Source organism: Podarcis erhardii, assembly GCF_964252035.2.
Source record: "Podarcis erhardii genome assembly, chromosome: 5".
NCBI classification, from domain to species: Eukaryota; Metazoa; Chordata; class Lepidosauria; order Squamata; family Lacertidae; genus Podarcis; species Podarcis erhardii.
Window position 1 is genome coordinate 54,358,465 of NC_138509.1, and position 18,873 is coordinate 54,377,337.

The 18,873-nt window shown below is 41.8% G+C and overlaps 1 protein-coding gene across 1 annotated transcript in view; it reads left to right on the top strand.

The window, feature by feature from the left end:
- Positions 1–16,845, top strand: part of SORCS1 (sortilin related VPS10 domain containing receptor 1) — a 426,493-nt gene extending 409,648 nt beyond the window's left edge. Inside the window, exon 27 of the mRNA XM_081863380.1 lies at positions 16,706–16,845. Within this exon, the coding sequence (XP_081719506.1) occupies positions 16,706–16,830 (125 nt within the window). The 3' untranslated portion in view covers positions 16,831–16,845. The remainder of the gene's footprint in view (positions 1–16,705) is intronic.
- Positions 16,846–18,873: the final 2,028 nt, after the last annotated feature.

Genomic DNA, 18,873 nt, shown 5'->3' on the forward strand with positions numbered 1-18,873 from the left:
TAGACTATCAGCTCAGACTGGGCCCCTTTGGACCTCTAGGCTTAGGTAAAGCATCTTTTCTCACCTTGGACCCTGCACATGTGTAGAACTGAAATCATTTTTTATCCATAATTGGTAATACATTCTCAAAATTCTCTTTTATGGATTTTAATGTCAAGCTTCTGTATACTGAATACAACTGAATGTTAAAAATTCAGCATTTGACAGCAGTATTCAACATGTGACAACCATATGCAGCATTTGACTTTCAGTTACAAAACACAGAATCTATATCACAGTCCTTAAGAAACGTCCGTGCCCTTACTTTCCAGTTCATTCACTGGCAATTGCAACCCGTGTTACAGAGGCCTAACTAGTCTCAATTTGAAATCTGGTATTTTCCACAGATTTCCACAGATATCTTAGCTTTTGACTTTCAGGTGTCTCTTGAAAACTTTTTTTATGCTGACATGCCTATGCAGTTGTCGGAAGCTTTTTCGACTGGCTACTTATTTTCAGCATTGATTTTAGGATTTTAATTTTATGTTTTATTGCTGTACACTATCCTGATTTTGCAGTATATGTATGTTGGCATAGAAGTACTTCTCTATATATATATTAAATAATCCATCTTTTCAGGTGTAAACATTTGTCATATGACAGCTGGCATTTGGTCTCAGTACTTCGTAGTCTGTACTTGTTAATATCTAAAAGCAATGGTTACTATCTTTTTAAAGAAAGGTGCCTGAGACTCCAATTATTTTGTTCCTGTATCTGGGACAAACTTTATTTTCTCTCCACTTGATTGGAATTCACTACTGAGGTGCCAACATGTATGTCTTAACACTGGGAGGTGGATTATCCTCACCACATGAGGAGTGGCTGGGCTTTGCCTGCTAAGAACTTGGGAGGCTCTCAGGCAACAGGCAAAGGAAGCTGGAGGTGATCACAGACAAGCACACTGATGAAGGAGCTGCTGGCTGCTCATTCATATGTTGTTTATCTCCAGCTTCCTCCATTCACAGCGGTGAATTTTCTCTTTTCCCTCCACTCTCAGTTGCTAGCAAAAATTAGGCAGTGAGAGAAATCATTGCAGAAAGCCAGCCAGTGGCTGCTCCTTCCCTGTGTGTGACTAGGACAACTCCTCCCTCCCCGCCTAGCTTTCTTTGCCTATTGATTGTCAGATGTCTACGAGAAGAACATCTACAAAGAGGTGCTGCCTATGTCTTTTTGGAGGCACTCAAAGAAATCAAGTCACCTGTGTTATGGGAAATCCAGTTGCCCAGGCAGCTTGTTGCAGTGATCACAATTGCAGTGCATTGGAGGTGCACATGTTATCAGGGACAGGTCCCATTACCTTTCCACAGAGAATCATAGAATCATAGAAATGTAGAGTTGGAAGAGGGACGCTGAGGGTCCTCTAGTCCACCCCCTGCAATACATAAATTCATGACTTATCTATCTTACATATAACATAAATTCTCTCTCTTACATATCACACACTCTCTCTCTTATCTCAGTTTGTGTTCTTTTCCATGAGTGTTGAAGGTGACCTCCAATTTTTGATATCCAGTGCCCTCCCATTTATAGGAGACACATTCATGAGGATTCAGTGCTGCTCTACACACCATTTTTGCCTTCTCAGTCTGCCTCAGTGTCATTTCCCATTCCACCATTTAATCTGATTGTAAAGCAAACAACAATTTTGTTCACATATAGAAGCATGTGGCTTGCCAGCCTGATTCAGGTGAAGCAAATGAAGCTACAGATCTATTTATTTATTGAATTTATGTCCCAGACACCTTCCCAAAGGATCCCAGGGCAGCAAACACATCCACTCTTTTAAAGTATTATAAACAAGTTCTTTCTTTTTTTTAAAGTAATTTCAGTTAAAACATTCTAAAAACATTCTAAAAACAGTTGCAATTAAAAGATTAGTTCATCCTGCAATTAAAAGATTAGTTCATCCTGCCAGAGCAAAAATGAAGACAAAAAAGAAGGCAGAAAGTTGGATGATAAAGGGCACTAAAACAGCATCAAAGTAGTTCAATTGTTCAATATTGGCAATTTTTTATTTAAAAAAATGGAGGTAGGGGTTACATCTGTCCTGCTGCAATGAATGTATTGTTTTCAAAGTGACTATTATAAGTAGAGAATGCTCAGGGGAACCCTAGAGGGGGTAAAATTATAAAACATGTTGGGTTTGGTGGGGAAGTGAAACTTTTCTGTCTCCTACTTTCTCTTTTCTGTTCTTGTTGAGCAAAGCTCATTAGCACACCTTGGTGCATTTAATCATCCCATCAGAATTAATGCTGCTTGGTTTGTATAATATGTTCTATCACATTCACAGTCACTCTTCCTGTGGCAGAACAGGAAAGGTCAGGAGGTCTCAGTGTGCCTGATCAAAATTAAAACAGATAAAGATGCTGGCTTCATCTGCATTTTATGTAAAAGGCACGTCAGGGGATTGAGGCAAGAGAACAGGATTTCACAAAACATATTTGCAATCATAAAGTAGATCAGTCTTCATGGACGACTTTTCTCTCTGTCTTTCTTTAGATTTCCAGACTTTTCATTGAGTTTGTACAAAATGAATGGGGGAAATGTGGAGGAAACGGAATGTCCTGGGATTCAAGTTGTCTCACTCCACTTTCCCTACTCTTGGCACCAGATTTTGGCAGTTCTTTGCCCCCCACCAGAATGATGGCATGGCATGACACAGAAACTTGGATAGAAGGGTCACACTAACAGTGCTTACACATGCCATACATTGAGTGTACAATCCGTCTGATTTTGTACACAATAGCTGACCTGTACAAATCAAAATGTGTGCACTGTTTCACACAAGCACTTGTAGAGACATGTGTAACCAAGTGTTTTATTAATCCAGACTGAGGATTTACAGCACAGCAACAACCCAACAGATAAGTGTGGAAACCATAAAAGACTGGCGATTCTGGAGACAGTGTTCTTGGTGCAGTGGGGCAGCCCACCCTAGCCACTTCTGCTGAACTCCACCTGCAGACAGGGAGCGTATTGTCCAGAGTCCAGGCTGCTGTCTTGATAACCCAGCATGCAAGTCGTAATTAGCTGGAAGATTTATTGCAATACAAACAATTAGCCTTGGATGTCTAACCGAACGTCCATTGCTTATGAATCAGTTGACCCTTCTGAAGAATGCTTCCTGGTTCTGCAGAATATCCTGAACCTGTGACCCCTACATTTCTGGGTTTGCTTCCTGCCTAATACCTTTGCCATATGACGACTCCTTGGGCTCAGATGATTAATTGCCTCCTCTTCCAGTGAGGAAATGCTATTTTGCCTGCTTTCTAAGTCTGCCTGTACTTATTGCTGGAGCTGACTTATCACCCTCCCATTCTCTGCTGACTCCTTATCCACATTTCATTCTGTGTCAGAGAGAGGGGGAGGAGGATTGCTTACTGACTCGTGCTGGGTTTCCCTACTTGGGGCAGATGTGTTCATGACAGGTATGCAAACCCTCTGCAGATCTTAAACAGATGAAGCAGACCCTTTTGAAAAAGATAAACCACATCATCCTAATACAACTGGGTACTAAAATAAGCCACTTTGAGGGTCCCCCCCCCGCCACAACCAAGCAGTGTATACATTTTATGAAATAAATAATAAATCAACAAATATCTGATTTCGGGGCACAGATTTCAGGATACCACTGGCCTCTGTCATGGCCTTGCAGAGCCAGATAAAGACCAATCACACATACAGGGCAAAGATTGAGTACAGTCTTTAGGGTTGCCATATTTCAACAAGAGTTGTTGAGCTTTTGGGGCAAAATTGCAAAAAAGAAGAAGAAGAAAAATGAACGTTTTGGAGCTTTTCTAAAGTAAAATTGTCAAAAACGGCACTGTCAGCTTTTCCTGAACACCTAGGCAATTTCCGTCCAGACACTGCTTAAGACAACAGTATTCTGGATCTGTCCGGGAATTTCTAGACATATGGCAACCCGAGACTCCCTGGGCTGCACTGAGGAACTCCTAGCCCTCTGACCAATCATGGAGCTGTGCATGAGGGGACGCACACACACACACACACACACACACACACACACGTGAGCGCGCGCGCACACACACACACACACACACACAGTGTGTGTGTCTATATATATGTATATAATTTCTATGTGTGGCTGTGTGTGGCGCTAAGTGTCCCACCTCTCCTGATATGGCTGGACTGAATGTCATCTCTCCACTCACTCTGCAGATCAGGGGAGAGATGTTGAATTAAAATGTGGGATTTTTAAAAATGTGGAAAGAGAAAACAGAGTATAAAAACAGTAGATGCAGTTTTCACTCCAACAGTATACAGAAGAAATTGCTTCAGTACAACAATACAACAAGGATAGATTCAAATTATGTGTGATGTGTTATCAAAGAATGCCATGCTGCTGGATGCATTGTCTTATGTGACGTTGCTGACTCAGAATACCTAATTCATAAAACTATTGATTTGTGCTTTATTGTGGTCTTTGCTTAATCTAACTTATCACCAGGAACTAATTTGCCATTGTCAATAGTCACATTGAGGTTAGGATAATGTGTTTGACTGTAACCTCCTTTTCCATGCTGTCTTTGTTCGCCAGTACTTTGAAGTTTAGTTTCAAGGGCAACAAGAAAGAAAGAAAGAAAAAGAAAGCGAATGAGCTTTGGAGTCTAGCAGAAGAGCCCCCAACTTACTTGCAAGTAAGGAAAAAAAGTTCATCTGGGCAAGGTTCAGTCACCCATGGTGCATTTCTAGAATTTGGAATGTCTAGAATTTGGATACATTTTCAACATTAGCTTTACAAAGCACAATCTAGTCAAAGCTGAGCACTTTCAGCCGAGTCACTGTATCCCTTAAAGAATGGACTGATCTACTTTGACCTGTGCTAAAAGATTGAGTAGACATGTCATTTCTGTCATAGCATCCAATTCCTAGGGGCTGCGGGGGCTTCAGCCCCCACAATAAAATATTTGAGGGGGCCGGGACCCCACAAAGTTGATGGGCATTCCAATTGAAATTTATTTATTTATTGAATTTATATACCGGTACTGCCCTATATCTGGAGGTCTGGTATGTGTGTGTGCACTGCACCATGTGATTGTTTATGGGGGGGGGCTTACCTGGGCCCCCATAATATTTTATTCAAGTTGGCACCCCTGGTGTCTGGTCTAACAATGGTGCCTTCTGCCAATGTAACCCTTATGCTAGTAGAGCAGCACCAGCACAAGAGTGCAAGCAGGGTAAGATGAACTGGTGGTTGCAGAGTTAACAAGCACAAGGTGTCTTTAGCAGGAGAGCTTGCAGAATTCATTATTTCTAATATGCACTGATCTGAAACACACATTCCAGACTAACGTGTGGATCAGAACACTTCAACTTTAATTGTATTGGGCTCTGGCAAGCCTTTTCAATAGTGGCCCCCGCATCTTTGGAACTGTCTAATATAACTGCATTCTATTAAAAAGGGGAGTTAGTTGGGCTTTAAACTGTTTTAAACAGGTGATTTTTTTAAAAAAAAAATGAATCGACTCTTTTGTAGTTTGAAAATTGTTTTATCATTTTATTGTTCTTTTGTAAGTAGCTTGGGTAGCGCTTTACCCTGAAAAGCAGCACACATTGGGGGCCCACTAGGGGGCACATCGGAAGATGGCCGACAATAACATCTCTCCGACCCACACGAGGTAATTCGGAGGCTATGATGGGAGTAATTAGCCTCCCTACCCCCCCAGGATGGTGGGGGGGACTGCCCTTGCCTACTGTGCCCTATACCACCCCCAAATTTGTGGGGATGGGGGCACTAGGCACAAAGCCCTCCTGTGGGATTCCGGCACTCCTGGACGCCGTCCCTGATCCGCGCCACTAGCTGCAAGAACTTCAAAAGAAACAATTTGGATGAAGGAATGCACATATCTCAAGGAAGAAGGGGGAGTAAAGACTGCTAACAGAAGAGATCTCTGATAAAACAAGACAAGAATAAAACATGAGAAGATACGCCAAGATACGGTATGGCAAATGACTGATGGGGGAGGGGAAAAAACTTTCCTTTCTTTCTTTATGTGATTAAACAAGAATCCCCTCCCCTCACAAGTCAGAATTGTCATTTTAAGGACTTAAGCTGTGGATTTAAGGCTGTGTGTAGATAAACTTTCGAACCAAAGCATGTTTTAAGAAGAGCGTGGAATGTATAAGAGCTTTGGAATGACGCAGTTAAAAATGCCGTCGCCATATTGGGAAGTTCTGTCGGAGGTCTTGAGTCTGGGAGGAGAAAGAGAGAAATAGAGCTGTTTATATATTGTGGGTGAAACTCCTCAGAGGGACTTAAGAGAGACAGTTTTACGAGATCAAAGAGCGATGTTATCTATGAAATTGATGATATATGGAAACCATCTCGATTTGAGGATTGGAAGAACGGAAAATTCACACAGGATTATTAGTGGTGTTTATCGGCTTAAGGAGACTATCAGAAGAGATCATAAAGAAAAAAGAGAAAATATATGAACAAGATGTGATGTGGAAACAGCAAGATAAGACTGGATAGAATTATGAACTCTGTTTGGACTGATTTGGATTGATTTGGACATTAACGCAGTAGCAAGAAGATGATCAGAATCCCCCTTTGGATCTTGAAATATGGGTCCCCCCAACAAAATTTAAAATTCGGCTTTGTAATTCGGAATTTATGTGATGTGATTTAATTTGATTTGATTGGCCGGTTAATAAAAATTATTTTAAAAAAGAAAAAGAAAAGCAGCATATATCCCATACTGTATGTGGGGATGCCCTGGAAGATGATGCAGAAACTTCAGCTAGTGCGAACTGCAGCTGATTGGCTACTGAGTGGAGCAGCAAGACAGAGCCACATAACACTGGCTCTTTTGAATTCAAGGCATTGCAAATGAATTTAAAGCCCTAAACAATGCCAGGCTTAATTGCTTGAAGCAGTGTATCTCCCAGTATAGTCCTGCCTGCATCTTCCTAACTGCCCACTGCTAGGTGTTATGCTCTGTGTGGTGACATGAGAAAGCACCTCCTTTATAGTGGCACCTTGTTTATGAAATTTCCTCCCCTCTGAAATTTGCCAGGCCCCAAGTTTGCTATTGTTTAGTCACCAGCTTATAACATGGCTGTTCACCCAAGCCTCTGGTATTTTTAATAATTTGGGGCTGATCTGCAGCATCTGGTGGTTTACTTATTACAAATGATTTCTGGTTTTTTATTGTTCCCTACCTGGAGATCTCAGGATGGGCTGCAAAATTAAATAATAATAAATAGAACTACTTTAATCAAAGCACAAAGGTATTCTGAAGCCTATCTGGGAGTTAATCACAAGAATGGTGAGCTTGGAGAAAATGATCTGTTGCTGCTCTGTAGCTGCATGTGCATCCCTCTATATCTAACTTCAATCGTTCCTCTGAAGTGGGAGGTCAGTTGCTTTCCAGTCTATCTAGACTAATCGTATACAGGATGTCCTATAAAACAACTCTTGACTTCCTGCCAAAAGCAGCTTTGACAAATCCAATAGCATCTGAACTTAGTGCTTTGTTCAATTTATCTCAGACTTTTATAAAGCCACAAGTACACAAGAAAGAACCATTACTGCTAGGGCAAACAATGGTTCATCTGCCTGATATGTCATATTCAGGCACGGAGAAAGCAAATCATGTTGAAAGCTCACAGTATTCCTCCCTGACCTTGTGAAATTAAGCATAGATATTGTCCTACCGACCCCCTTAGTGCCATAATGAAACACCTTGGGAGATTTCGGCTGCCCTCTTACATATCCATGGGGCCAGGCCATGTGGGAAGAGACTCTTTGCTTAGCAAGGCAACACACCCATCCCTTTGTCACAGCTGGATTAGCTGGTTACCCTTCGGGAGCCAAGTAGAATTTTTGGGGGGGTAATCCTGCAATTGGCTACTGGGGTCATCTTTTTCCCCACTGGCTTTGCAATAGATGATTGGCCCAGATGTGGTGTGAGTTTTACAAGCTTTGGTGACAACAGCAGAGTCAGAAACATGTCCCCCCCAGGGCACAGTGGGTTCAGACTTGGAATTTGAGCTGAGTGAACAAGAGGCTGGCTCTGCAGATGAGGGAGAACTGTTAGATTCCAGACAGGACAGTCCAGGGCCCCTCCTTCCCAGGGAAGAAGCCATTAGCTCACAAAGAGAGGAAGAGTTGGAAGTTGACCAAAGCGTTGCCAGGCAACCATCAGATAAGCCAGAGTCTGTGTCTTCTGGGGAAGAGACAGGCCAACCAATCAGTCCTCACAGGAGGAGTTGGGAGAAGCTCAGAGAACTGCGGGAGGGGATGAGGAGAAAAGCAGGGTTCTGGTGTCCTTCCTTTTGGGGGCGGGATTCTGATTTAGACTGAGCAACTCCTTTGCTGAGAGGAGGCGGGAACCCTTGCTCTGGATGTGTTTTTCTTGACGCCTTTGGTAAATGCTCTTATCTACTTGCTACGGATACATCCAATGATAGCCCTACTCAGCACAGACCCACTAAAATTAAGGAATGTGATGAACTTAGGTTTGTTAATTTAGGTTTACTCTGAGTGACCCTGTACATTTTTTCCTGTACATTTATTCTCTCTCCCTCCACTTTTTGTAAACTGGCAATTTAGCCTGAACCCCTGCCCATGTCTGAGCATAGGAGCCCTGGTGCAGAGAGATTACTGCACAAGTCTATTTCATTTCTATGATTACCTGCTGGATAGCTCAGTTGGTTAGAGTGTGGTGCTGAAGTTTGACCCCCACAAGGGATATCTGCACAGGGACTAGATGATTCTCAGGGTCCCTTTTAGCTCTGGGTTTATATATATATATCCCACAACTTCCTTTAAAGGAGCCCATGCAAGTATCTTTCCCACTTAAGTCTTCAAGTATCCTTCCCACTTAAGTGGAAAAATGTTTAAATTTGAAATATATTTTTTGTAAGAAGGTATCACTTTTTTAGTGCAGCATTCTGTGAGAGTCAGAAACCTGCTGCTATTTTTTCCACACTCATTCACAGCTGCACACTTATTCACAGCTTTCATCCAGTAAACAGATATTGTGAATATTTGATCTGATATCCCCTACAGCATCCAGCTACAGGTATAGACTAACACTATGTACGACGTGTAACAATATGGCATTTCCTAAGTGATTTTCTATTCTTTCCTGTTACTAATTACAAACATTCACTTTGCCTTTTAATTACTGCGTAGTAGCATATTACAGACTCCACTGTAATTATGTGATCCTTTTTGGGAGGGGTGAACAGCTAATTCACACCTCAGCTGTCTGTGGTGCTTCCTATTTTATTCATTTACCTAGATGAGACCTAATTGGTTTATCACTGAAGACAGTGAGAATTCTCCCTTTGAATGCTAAACAAAGGGGATTACTGTAGGCATCAATATCTTTTTTAATTAGACAACTTCAAACCCAATGTTGGCATACCATTGATGTTAACATACCTTAAAAATCCACAACATTTATCCTACAAAAGAAATCAGACAGAAGAGAATAGATGGATGTTGATTTTCTGTAGTTCCTTTTAAAAGCATTTCAAAGAGGATGGAGGCAAGTGTTGTTTGGTCTGCATTTCAAAGCAAGCCAGCTGAATTTGCACTTCCCAGACTAACAGACAGATCAGAATTCAGTTATCCTTAGGAGTGTACACTTATCAGAATTCTGATGCAGTTTTGGCTTAAAAATGCAAATGTTTATTTTAAGGGGTGGGAATTATACAAATTTGTGGATTTTAGGGGAGATGTGTATGAAAAAGCAGAAAATTTTAAATGCAAATGTGGAGTATACATGATATTGAATAAAACAGGATGGATTGAAATGGTAATAAATTGATCCATCCATTCCAGTTTCAAAGCAACCTTGACAGAACAATTCTATTCATGCCTACATAATACTAAGGTTGATCAAGTACAATAGAGATTACTACCAGGAAAATGGATACAGGTCTGTAGCCTTGGGCACCTAGGCTTTCCTCCCCTGAAAAAAAACAACGCGTTTTCTGGGTCTGATGCTCAAAATACGCATTTTGGAGCTCTGTGTGAAATCACTTTTTTCACCGGGGGGGGGGGGGGACACAACACAAAATTTTGTGAGATCACAGTGCCCAAAATGGCTGCCATTCTCTTGTGATAAAAAAATGGGATGTTCTGGTTCTTTCGGGACACTAGTGGGATATGGTCTTAGGGTCGTAGTTCAGTGGTAGACCACATACTTTGCATGAGGTAATTTAAAACTCTTTTAGTATTTTAATTTTTGTATGTATCAAAGTATGGTTGCAGATTTCTCTCTGTTTTATTGTTTTAGTAAACTGCTTTGAGGTGTTTTCGTGTGGACAGGCGGAGTCCCCAGATCCCGAGCGGTCCCCTCTGTCATGTGGAATAATGACTCAAGAGAACATGCTATGGGATTAAATTTGCCACAACTTTATTAAATTTCAAATGTGGGTAGACCTTGGCTCAGGCATTGGGCATTCTCCCCCCCCCCCAGTCCCCAGCTGGGGACCTAGGGAGCTTCAGAGTTATCCAGTGTGTGTGGGGGGGGATGGGCCGGCTCTGGAGAACATATGTTCAAGCAGAGATAGCCGCCCCCGTTATGCCACCGCCGCAGGGGAGAGCAATGACGACCTTTCGGCGTACAGTCAAAAGCTCCCTTCAGAAACCCCTTTAATGGGGAACCCTGGTATCGCCGCCGCAAAGAGGAAGATGGATTCCGCCCAAGGCCTGATACCGCCAAAGTCATGATGTTTTGCTACGGGAAAGGCGAAACCTGCCAATGCAGGGAAATTCCTTTCCGGCCCTTTAACAGCGACCTTAACGTAGCAGCGCCCGCATACCTGTGAAGAAAAGTTAACCTGCAAAACCTATGAAGAAAAGTTAACCTGCAAAAGAAGACATTAACTGAGGGTGGGTAGGGTGGGAGAAGCTCTGGAGCCAAGTGAGGATTCCCAGGTAAGATCCTCCCTCTATTGTGTGGGCAGGTAATCCCTCCCCTACCTGGCCTGGTCTCCTTGGCAACGCTTCCCCCAGGTGGGATTGGACAACTGACTGAGGTAGGCGGAGACCTCCAGGTATCCCACCTGAGGGAAGGCAAAGCCAAGCCTATGCTGATGGGGCCGCTCCAGATCTAGGGCTGTGCGCATCCACGCAAAGGGCGCCCCCGTTTTAAGCGGGGAGCGGTCATTGTTTTTTACAATCAAGCATTGTATAGATTTTATGAAATAAATAAACAATAAATAAATAAAATGACCCATGTTAAATCCCTGGCATCACAAGGTAGGGATATAAACTTCCTGTCTCGATTCCTGGATGACTGTCAATCAGCAGACAATGATGAGCTATGGTCTGATGTTTTGATATATGGCATGTTCCTCATGGGGTCTGAATAAATTTTGCAAAAATATTGTTCCAACCTCATATTGTTGATCTCTCCCCCATTCTGATATTTCTTTCCTAGAGAAATTAAAAAATAACTATAATTTCCTGCATAATGATTTATAGCACAGACCTTTAAGTCTTCTGATGTTTGGGACCAGGGAAACCAGGACTTTTGTTTTCTCATCTGACTGGAACACAAAGAGTAAAATACAGAATGCAAAAAGGAATTTGACTATTCCTCCCTCCACTCCCAAAATGAAATTGATTATGCACATGCAAAGATCATTAGCTGGCTAGAAATAAAATATGCTAATAAGTGACCTTCTCTGGCACATATATTTTCAGTTTGCCCCCTGTGTCAAATGTGTTGACCACCTAAGTGGGTTGCGATCCTCTGCTGTCCATCAAAATATCTGCAACTCTTTGAATTAGACATACTTAGAGGCTTTTCACTAGGATGCTACAAATAGCACTACCATGTTTTCCTTATCAGTCTTTCGTCTTGACCTCCATCAGCAGATGAGGAAACAGGCAGGAAAGGGCACACAGTTTCCATCAGTCTTTTCCTAGGCCTGTAGCATTAATTTCCCCTTCATCCCCTTGGTGCATCTTTGTGGAAAGAGGCTGCAAAGAGAGCTCAGCATCTCTAATCCATTACTCTGGGGACAGCCACAGCTTGTCTTTATTACCTTGATCTCCACAATGACTCACATCATGGGCCAAAGATTTTGACTGGGAAAAAGATGAAAGGAGTTAATTGAAAACTATATAAGCCGGGTTGGAAAGCTGGCAAATGTTTTAATTTCATAATGAGCCTGTTCTATGCAGGTAGATGGCTCCCCATTTGATAAACCAATTAGAAAAAGTAAATTGCTTTTCTGAAAGACCCACACAAAAAGAGGATTATGTTTGCAGGGAAACCATGAAAAATTGTTTGAATATCAACAAGAATGGCAAGAACAAAATGAATCAGCTTAACAACCGCCAAAATATGAACTGTTAGAATAACAGTTAGAATAATTAGAGGAATAATTCCTGTGCTGCACAGCCTAAGAGTTATTCTTTCTAGGATAACTGTCTCTCTCTCCCGCTATTTACCCCCCATTCTTTTTCAGAAAAACAAAAGATAACTAAACTCTGAAAAGAGATTTCTAGGAATAGGGCAGTAGAGCTAAAGAATGCTAAAATGTATGTGCAAGGAACTGGCTCGGATTTGAGGATTGTCTATTATTTCTTACAAACTTGATCTTTCATTCTTAATTTTACGTTTGCTGAGATAAATGCCCTGGACCACTCACATGGTCAGTGTAATGTTTACATCAAGGGGAGATCAAAAGTGCTTGGGTTGTTGAGTCTAATGGGTGCTCAAGAGTATTCCTCGTTTCTGTTTCAGTCTAGGATCTGTTACCTCACATGCAGCCCAAGTATTTATTTTCAGTTGGTAAAAATTGTATGTCAAGTGGCACTGAGTCTGACTAGTTTTGTGACAGCTAAAATCATGACACAGAGAAAAGGGAGAAAAGGAGGCTCACCACCTTGGGCAGTCTGATGAAAATTAAGTCCGCAAGCAAACCAACCCAATATTACCAAGATGTTGGCTAAACAAAACTCAAGCACAGCTACAGTTTATTTAAAGGATACACGATGATGATTTTAAAAAATCTATTTGCCCCATGGGAGGTCAAGAAGGGCCCATGAATTACCACCACAGCATTACTCTTGCCTCCATTTTGTGCCTGGGGTCTGAGGTGACTTTGTGGAATTGCTGCAATCAGAGAAAGCATGAAGGATGCCAAGAGTAATCACTGGCAGCCCTCGGAGTCAGGGCTGGATGAAGCATTATTCACTGTGTTGATGTTTATTACACAAACAGAAGTCAGCTACATCACTCAGGTGTTAGCTGGCTGAGTGTCTCGGCAAACTGCATGCATTTTTTTCCTGAGTGTACATAGATAACCAATAGGAAAACAACATATGCCATACTATTTGCTACAATTGGTGCATAATGCAACTAAATTTTTTTACACCCCCCCCCAACAGAGGCTTTTTCTTGTCCTCCTTGCTTTTCTCTCTCTCTCACAGACATCACCTGAATCCTTTTTCACTATTTCATCTTCACTTTCATTGTTTCAAGAAATTTGAAAGTCGTTGCATACTGCTTACAAAACAACGAGTAAATTGCTGAAGCAACCCCTCCAAACCCTTCCATTTATCTATTTGATTATTTTGCTGTCATGAATCAATTTATCTGTTAACTCCATAGTTGTTTTTGTTTGCATTGTTACAATGATAATGAGAAATATATTAAAATGAAACTTCACTTTCCACTTCATTAATTTCGAAGTGGCAAGCTCGACAACAAACAAGCAAAAAATTAAGCAACCGGCTTTCTCATAGCCAGGCAGCTGTGCACATGAACCCCTAGCTTTCCTTTCTCTGGAATATTGCAGGACCCTGGCTGCAATTGGGCAAGGACTAATGCCACATAAGTGAACCTTAGGTTTGTGTACTTCCTCTGACTGCTTTCCCCTCTTGCTTGATCACCAGGAGGAGATGAGAAGCATTCACTTTCATTTTCAACTAACTGCAGTGAAACATTTTATCTGAAGTGGGATGAACTGTGGTTAGCTTAAACAATGGTTTGCAGCAACAAGTCAATTTCAAGCTGTGGTTTCTCATCCTGACTTGTTCAGTTAAAATTAATTGCAGCTCCTGGGTTGGACAACAAAACAATCTGCCATTAGTTGGAAGTGAAAGTAGATGCTGCTACCTACTTGTAACCATGTTGGAGGAGAAGAAAAAGGAGCAGGTTCATGCACATCTCAGCCAGGTCAGTGAAAGCCCTGCATAATAACAATAACTGAATGGTCCAAGAACTGTCTGGACCTATTGCCCTCTTGATAGCTGTAGGACAAACCAGTTATTACCATACCTTTGTTCTGTGAAGCTTTTAATGACCTGGTTATCTGATATATCACTGGATGGCTACTAGGGAGATAGTTGTTTTGGTGGTGGCACCCCAGTAATGGAAACCATCACCCCAGAGAGGATCATTTCGTCTTTTCTCATGGTCTTTTCAGTACCAAGGGAATCTGTTTGTATCTACCTCCCTCCAGTTCCATGCAGAGAAACCAGCCAAACTGGTGGTTGTATCTTACTTCAACATTGTCAGCAGGACATCATTCTCCACTGCAGCTGAGGGCAGCAGGGTAGTTTAGAGGTCACAGTGCAACCCATGTGTCTCTCACGCACAGTTCCATACTCCAATGCTCTTTGCCCACCAGCATCTGCCTCCTGAGGTAGCTGCCTCACTCTTCCTAATGGCAGGGTTAGCCCCAATTAAGAGGTGGGGAGAACTCCCCCAGAGTTATACCAGCCAAGGGCATCATACTCTTGGAGCCAGGGAAATTATTAGGCAGGCTTCAGTTTAGATCAGCAAACTTTTTCAGCTGGGGGCTGGTCCACTGTCCCTCAGATCTGGGGGGGACGGACTATATTTTGAACAAGAAGAAAAAAATGAAAGAATTCCAATGCCCCACAAATAACCCAGAGGTGCATTTTAAATAAAATGAAACATTCTACTCATGTAAAAACAGGCTGATTCCCAGACCGTCTGCAGGCTGGATTTAGAAGGCGATTGGCCCGGATCTGGCCCCCAGGCCTTAGTTTGCCTATCCATGGTTTAGATTCAGTAAAGACCCTTAAAGCCACTGCAGTACATGCTGTGTGGCACCATTCCAGCATTTGCCTGCTTCTTGTACACTGAAGCCTGTGGATGGTTGCCACACACCAAGTCAAAACTGATTGCTTTGCAATGAAGAAATGGCTATGCTAAGGGAGAATGCTAGTGTCATTTTGATTAAACCCTTCTTCGTTTTACACAGAGTCTGTTGACAGCGTGCTAGGCTCTTGTCTCCTTTACTGCCAGAGGTAAGATTCTGGGGATGTAGCAGAGTGAGCTGGCCAGTTGTCATTGAATCTGCCAGTGTTTGGAATTACTTCCTTGCTGATGGAATAGGAACAAGGAGAGGTCATCTCCGCAGAGAAGAGAGGATCATAGTGTATGCCTTTTCATGGCAATTAGACCCTTGTTGTAACAAAGAGGAGGTGGAACCTGAAGATTCTTCATCTACCAAGTCTCCCAAGAGGCAAAATTGAAACTCATGGGAAAGGGCTGAAAGGTTGGAGGATCAACTTGAAGATGACAATTTCTAGAAGACTATTAATTCTTTTCACTGGTACTTTCCAGTTAAAAGACTTCAAAGTATTGGGGTGAACCTTTTGCTGACACTGCCTAGGAAACGGCACAAAGCTTGTTTTTACAGAAATTAGAGTGTTAACCTCTGAAACATCACAGAAGCAGAAAAAAATACAATTCCTTCTCTTTATAAACTGTCTTTTGTTCAACTGGGGGACCCAGTGAATTAAAAACATCCATTTGGAAAACTGAATTCTGCTTCCCATGGTACTGAATAGGTGGCAATAATAATTTTTATTCTGTACATAATAACATAAGACTAGTCTGGTGTATCAGGCCATTGCCCCATCTAGTCCAGCATCCTGTTCTTCCAGTGGTCAACCAGAAACCTGTGGGAAACCAGGGAGCATGACATGAGTGCAACAGCACCTTGCCCTCCTGTGGTTTCCAGCATTCAGAAGCATTGCTGCCTCCAACTCTGTAGGTAGAGCATAGGCATCAAGGCTATTAGCCATCAACAGTCCTTTCCCTCATGAACAAATGAGGAGTGACCACCTGCTTCTAGAAGAGAGGTCCATAGCTCAGTGGTCGCATACATGCTTAGCATGCAGAAGGTCCATCCTAGAGCCAGTCTCTGGCATTTGTGCTTAAAAGGAACACAGCACAGGCTGGGGGGGGGGGATCACTGTTTGGACCATGGACAGCTCTGTAAACTATGGGCAGCTATGCAATGACCATGGAGAGTTCCTGCTAGTTTGAGAAAATGTCTGGCAATATATGGCAACTTCATATGTTCGGATGGATTCAGCTAACCTGTTCTTCTAGCAGAATCCAGTGCAAGGACTCCTACGAGTGCAATGGGGCTCTCCCCGCCCCTACTCCTGAACAACCCCATGTTGTCCCTAAATTTACTCTGGAGGGTTGGGAGGACAGTATGTTGGAGGGAGAAATGCTTTCAGTGATGGAACAATGTCCTTAGTACTATGTTTCATTCTACCCATTATGTTCCTATGCTTCAGCAATGGCTGTGTTTCATTTCACAGGTGGTTACATTTCAATGGCAACTAAAGAATTTGCTCAATGTCATGTCAACAAAGTTATTTTTTTGTATCTGGCACATGTAGGAAACTGTCTGAAGACACAAAATGCAACAACCTTGCTGAAGTCTATGTGTGGTCAGCACCTGGCTGGGATCCTTGAGTTGTGTAGGAGAAATGTGAGATACATATACAATGCATGGAATAAATAAATACTTGGGATCAGAAACCTTGAATGGTGAGTCAAGAAGCTGCCAGTGTTGCTTTTGTGACTTTTGTGTCCTTCATTGCCAGCCTTGACTTAGTGCTCAAATTTCATTCTTGAGACAAAGACAATTAACATTCTGAAAGCTGCTGCAGATATTAATTATCTCATTACGTAGCAGCCCATGCATTTCTGCTCAAAATATTATAAAAATTATACAATAAAATGACCTGGTGCTATACCTGTTTAAAAACACATTAAAATGGACTTGGGAGAGAAGAAGGAAAACTTACAGTCTGGGAAATTCCAGATGTCTTATTAATTGAGCGTTCATCTTGATTTGTTTCCACCAAGTTTACAGGGAGGTTATATGACACCCTCTGTTTATTGAACATTCATTTGAATGTATTTAAAGGGTTGTTATATGATGTCGCATCAAGCAATTGCTGTTCCAAACTTTCAGGAGTGTTTCCCCATCACTTTTCTTTGCCACAAAAGTCTGATTTTGGAAGCAGGTTTGTGATGCAAGAGCACCAAATCCACTCAACTGCACAACCTGAATTTGCCAGTATGCAACTATATCCCATGCACAAGACAGTGGCAGTCTGGAAGTGACCTATGACTTCAATCCTCTGTACACACTTACCTGGGATTAAGGCCCACTGAACTCAGTAGCAATTACTTCTGAGTAGACATATACAGGAGCCAACAGCAGCTGGAAAATAAACAAGTCTTCATGTTCTTTCCTCTTTTAACTTTTATTTTTTCAGTTCTAACAAGAAAATGATCAGCATTAAGAATTTAACAATCTGAATGTGTAATATAAAATATTAGAAATCAAAGTGTGAAGTCATTTCAGTGGTTGATATATTTCTAGATATTCATTTCAGATGTGTTAAAATCACTTCAATAAACATTTTTTACTTACAAATTTGTTGAGGTCATGCTCATACGGTGATTTCCCCCCTCTCCAATACATTATATGACTCCATGTAGTACAAGTGAGAAGACATTCACTTGTTTTTTTGAAAAGTGGTAACCATCTTGGGGTATATCCTCAGAAGAAGAGTTCTTGTAGAAAAAAATAAGGTGTTAAAGTCACATATATAAGTTACTTTCACACAGTTGCTTACTGGATTACAACTATAAATTTAAAAGGTGTTTCACATATCACTCAAGGAAAATATACATGACACCAGCTTAATAGGGCATTTCCCTCTAGTAAGGAGCCACCTCCAGCTCACACTCATTAGCTGGCATATCTTGCATCTCAAATTTCTGCACAGTGTTGCGCCATTGGGACAGATGGAAGGAGGCTGCCACAAATGAGCATGCAGCACTTTTAAGCCCTTGAATTATATATTTTTTCTTACAAATATTTGCCCTTTTGATTTTGACTGATGGGTACAATCTGGTATATTAGAAACACAGAAAGTGCCAGCATTGTTCATTCACAGGAGCAGATGGCAGTCTTGATATCTGCCACTTCTACAGAACTGTGTTTAAACTGATGGAGAGATACCATAGCTCAGTGGCACATGCTTTGCATGCAGAAGGTCTCATGTTCAATCCTTGATAGTTCTGGTTAAAATGGTCAGGGAACAAATGATGGGAGAGCTCTGAAACTTGTAGACGTGACAGAGAAGTTCCTGGGTAACAAGCCTGACAAATGGCAGCTGAATAGGGCTTTGTGTTAGGAACTTTAAGGTTGATTTTACAGTGGGAAGTAATAAAATGGATTAATTTCTCACACAAAATAGTTTTCTCTGATTACAAAGTACACTTGTCAATCACAGAGGATCGTGAGCCCCCAGAGACATCTTGGCAGGGCTGGTTAAAAGGGGAGGAGGAATGAAACTGGACTGTGGAATTGAATCATAGAATTGGAGAGTTGGAAGGGCCTCCAAGGGTCATCTAGTCCAACCCCCTGCAATGCAAGAATCTGAGTTAAAGCATCCATGACAGATGGCCATCCAACTTCTGCTTAAAAACCTCCAAAGAAGGAGAGTACACTACCTTCCAAGGCGGTTCTTTCCAGTGGTGGTGAGTG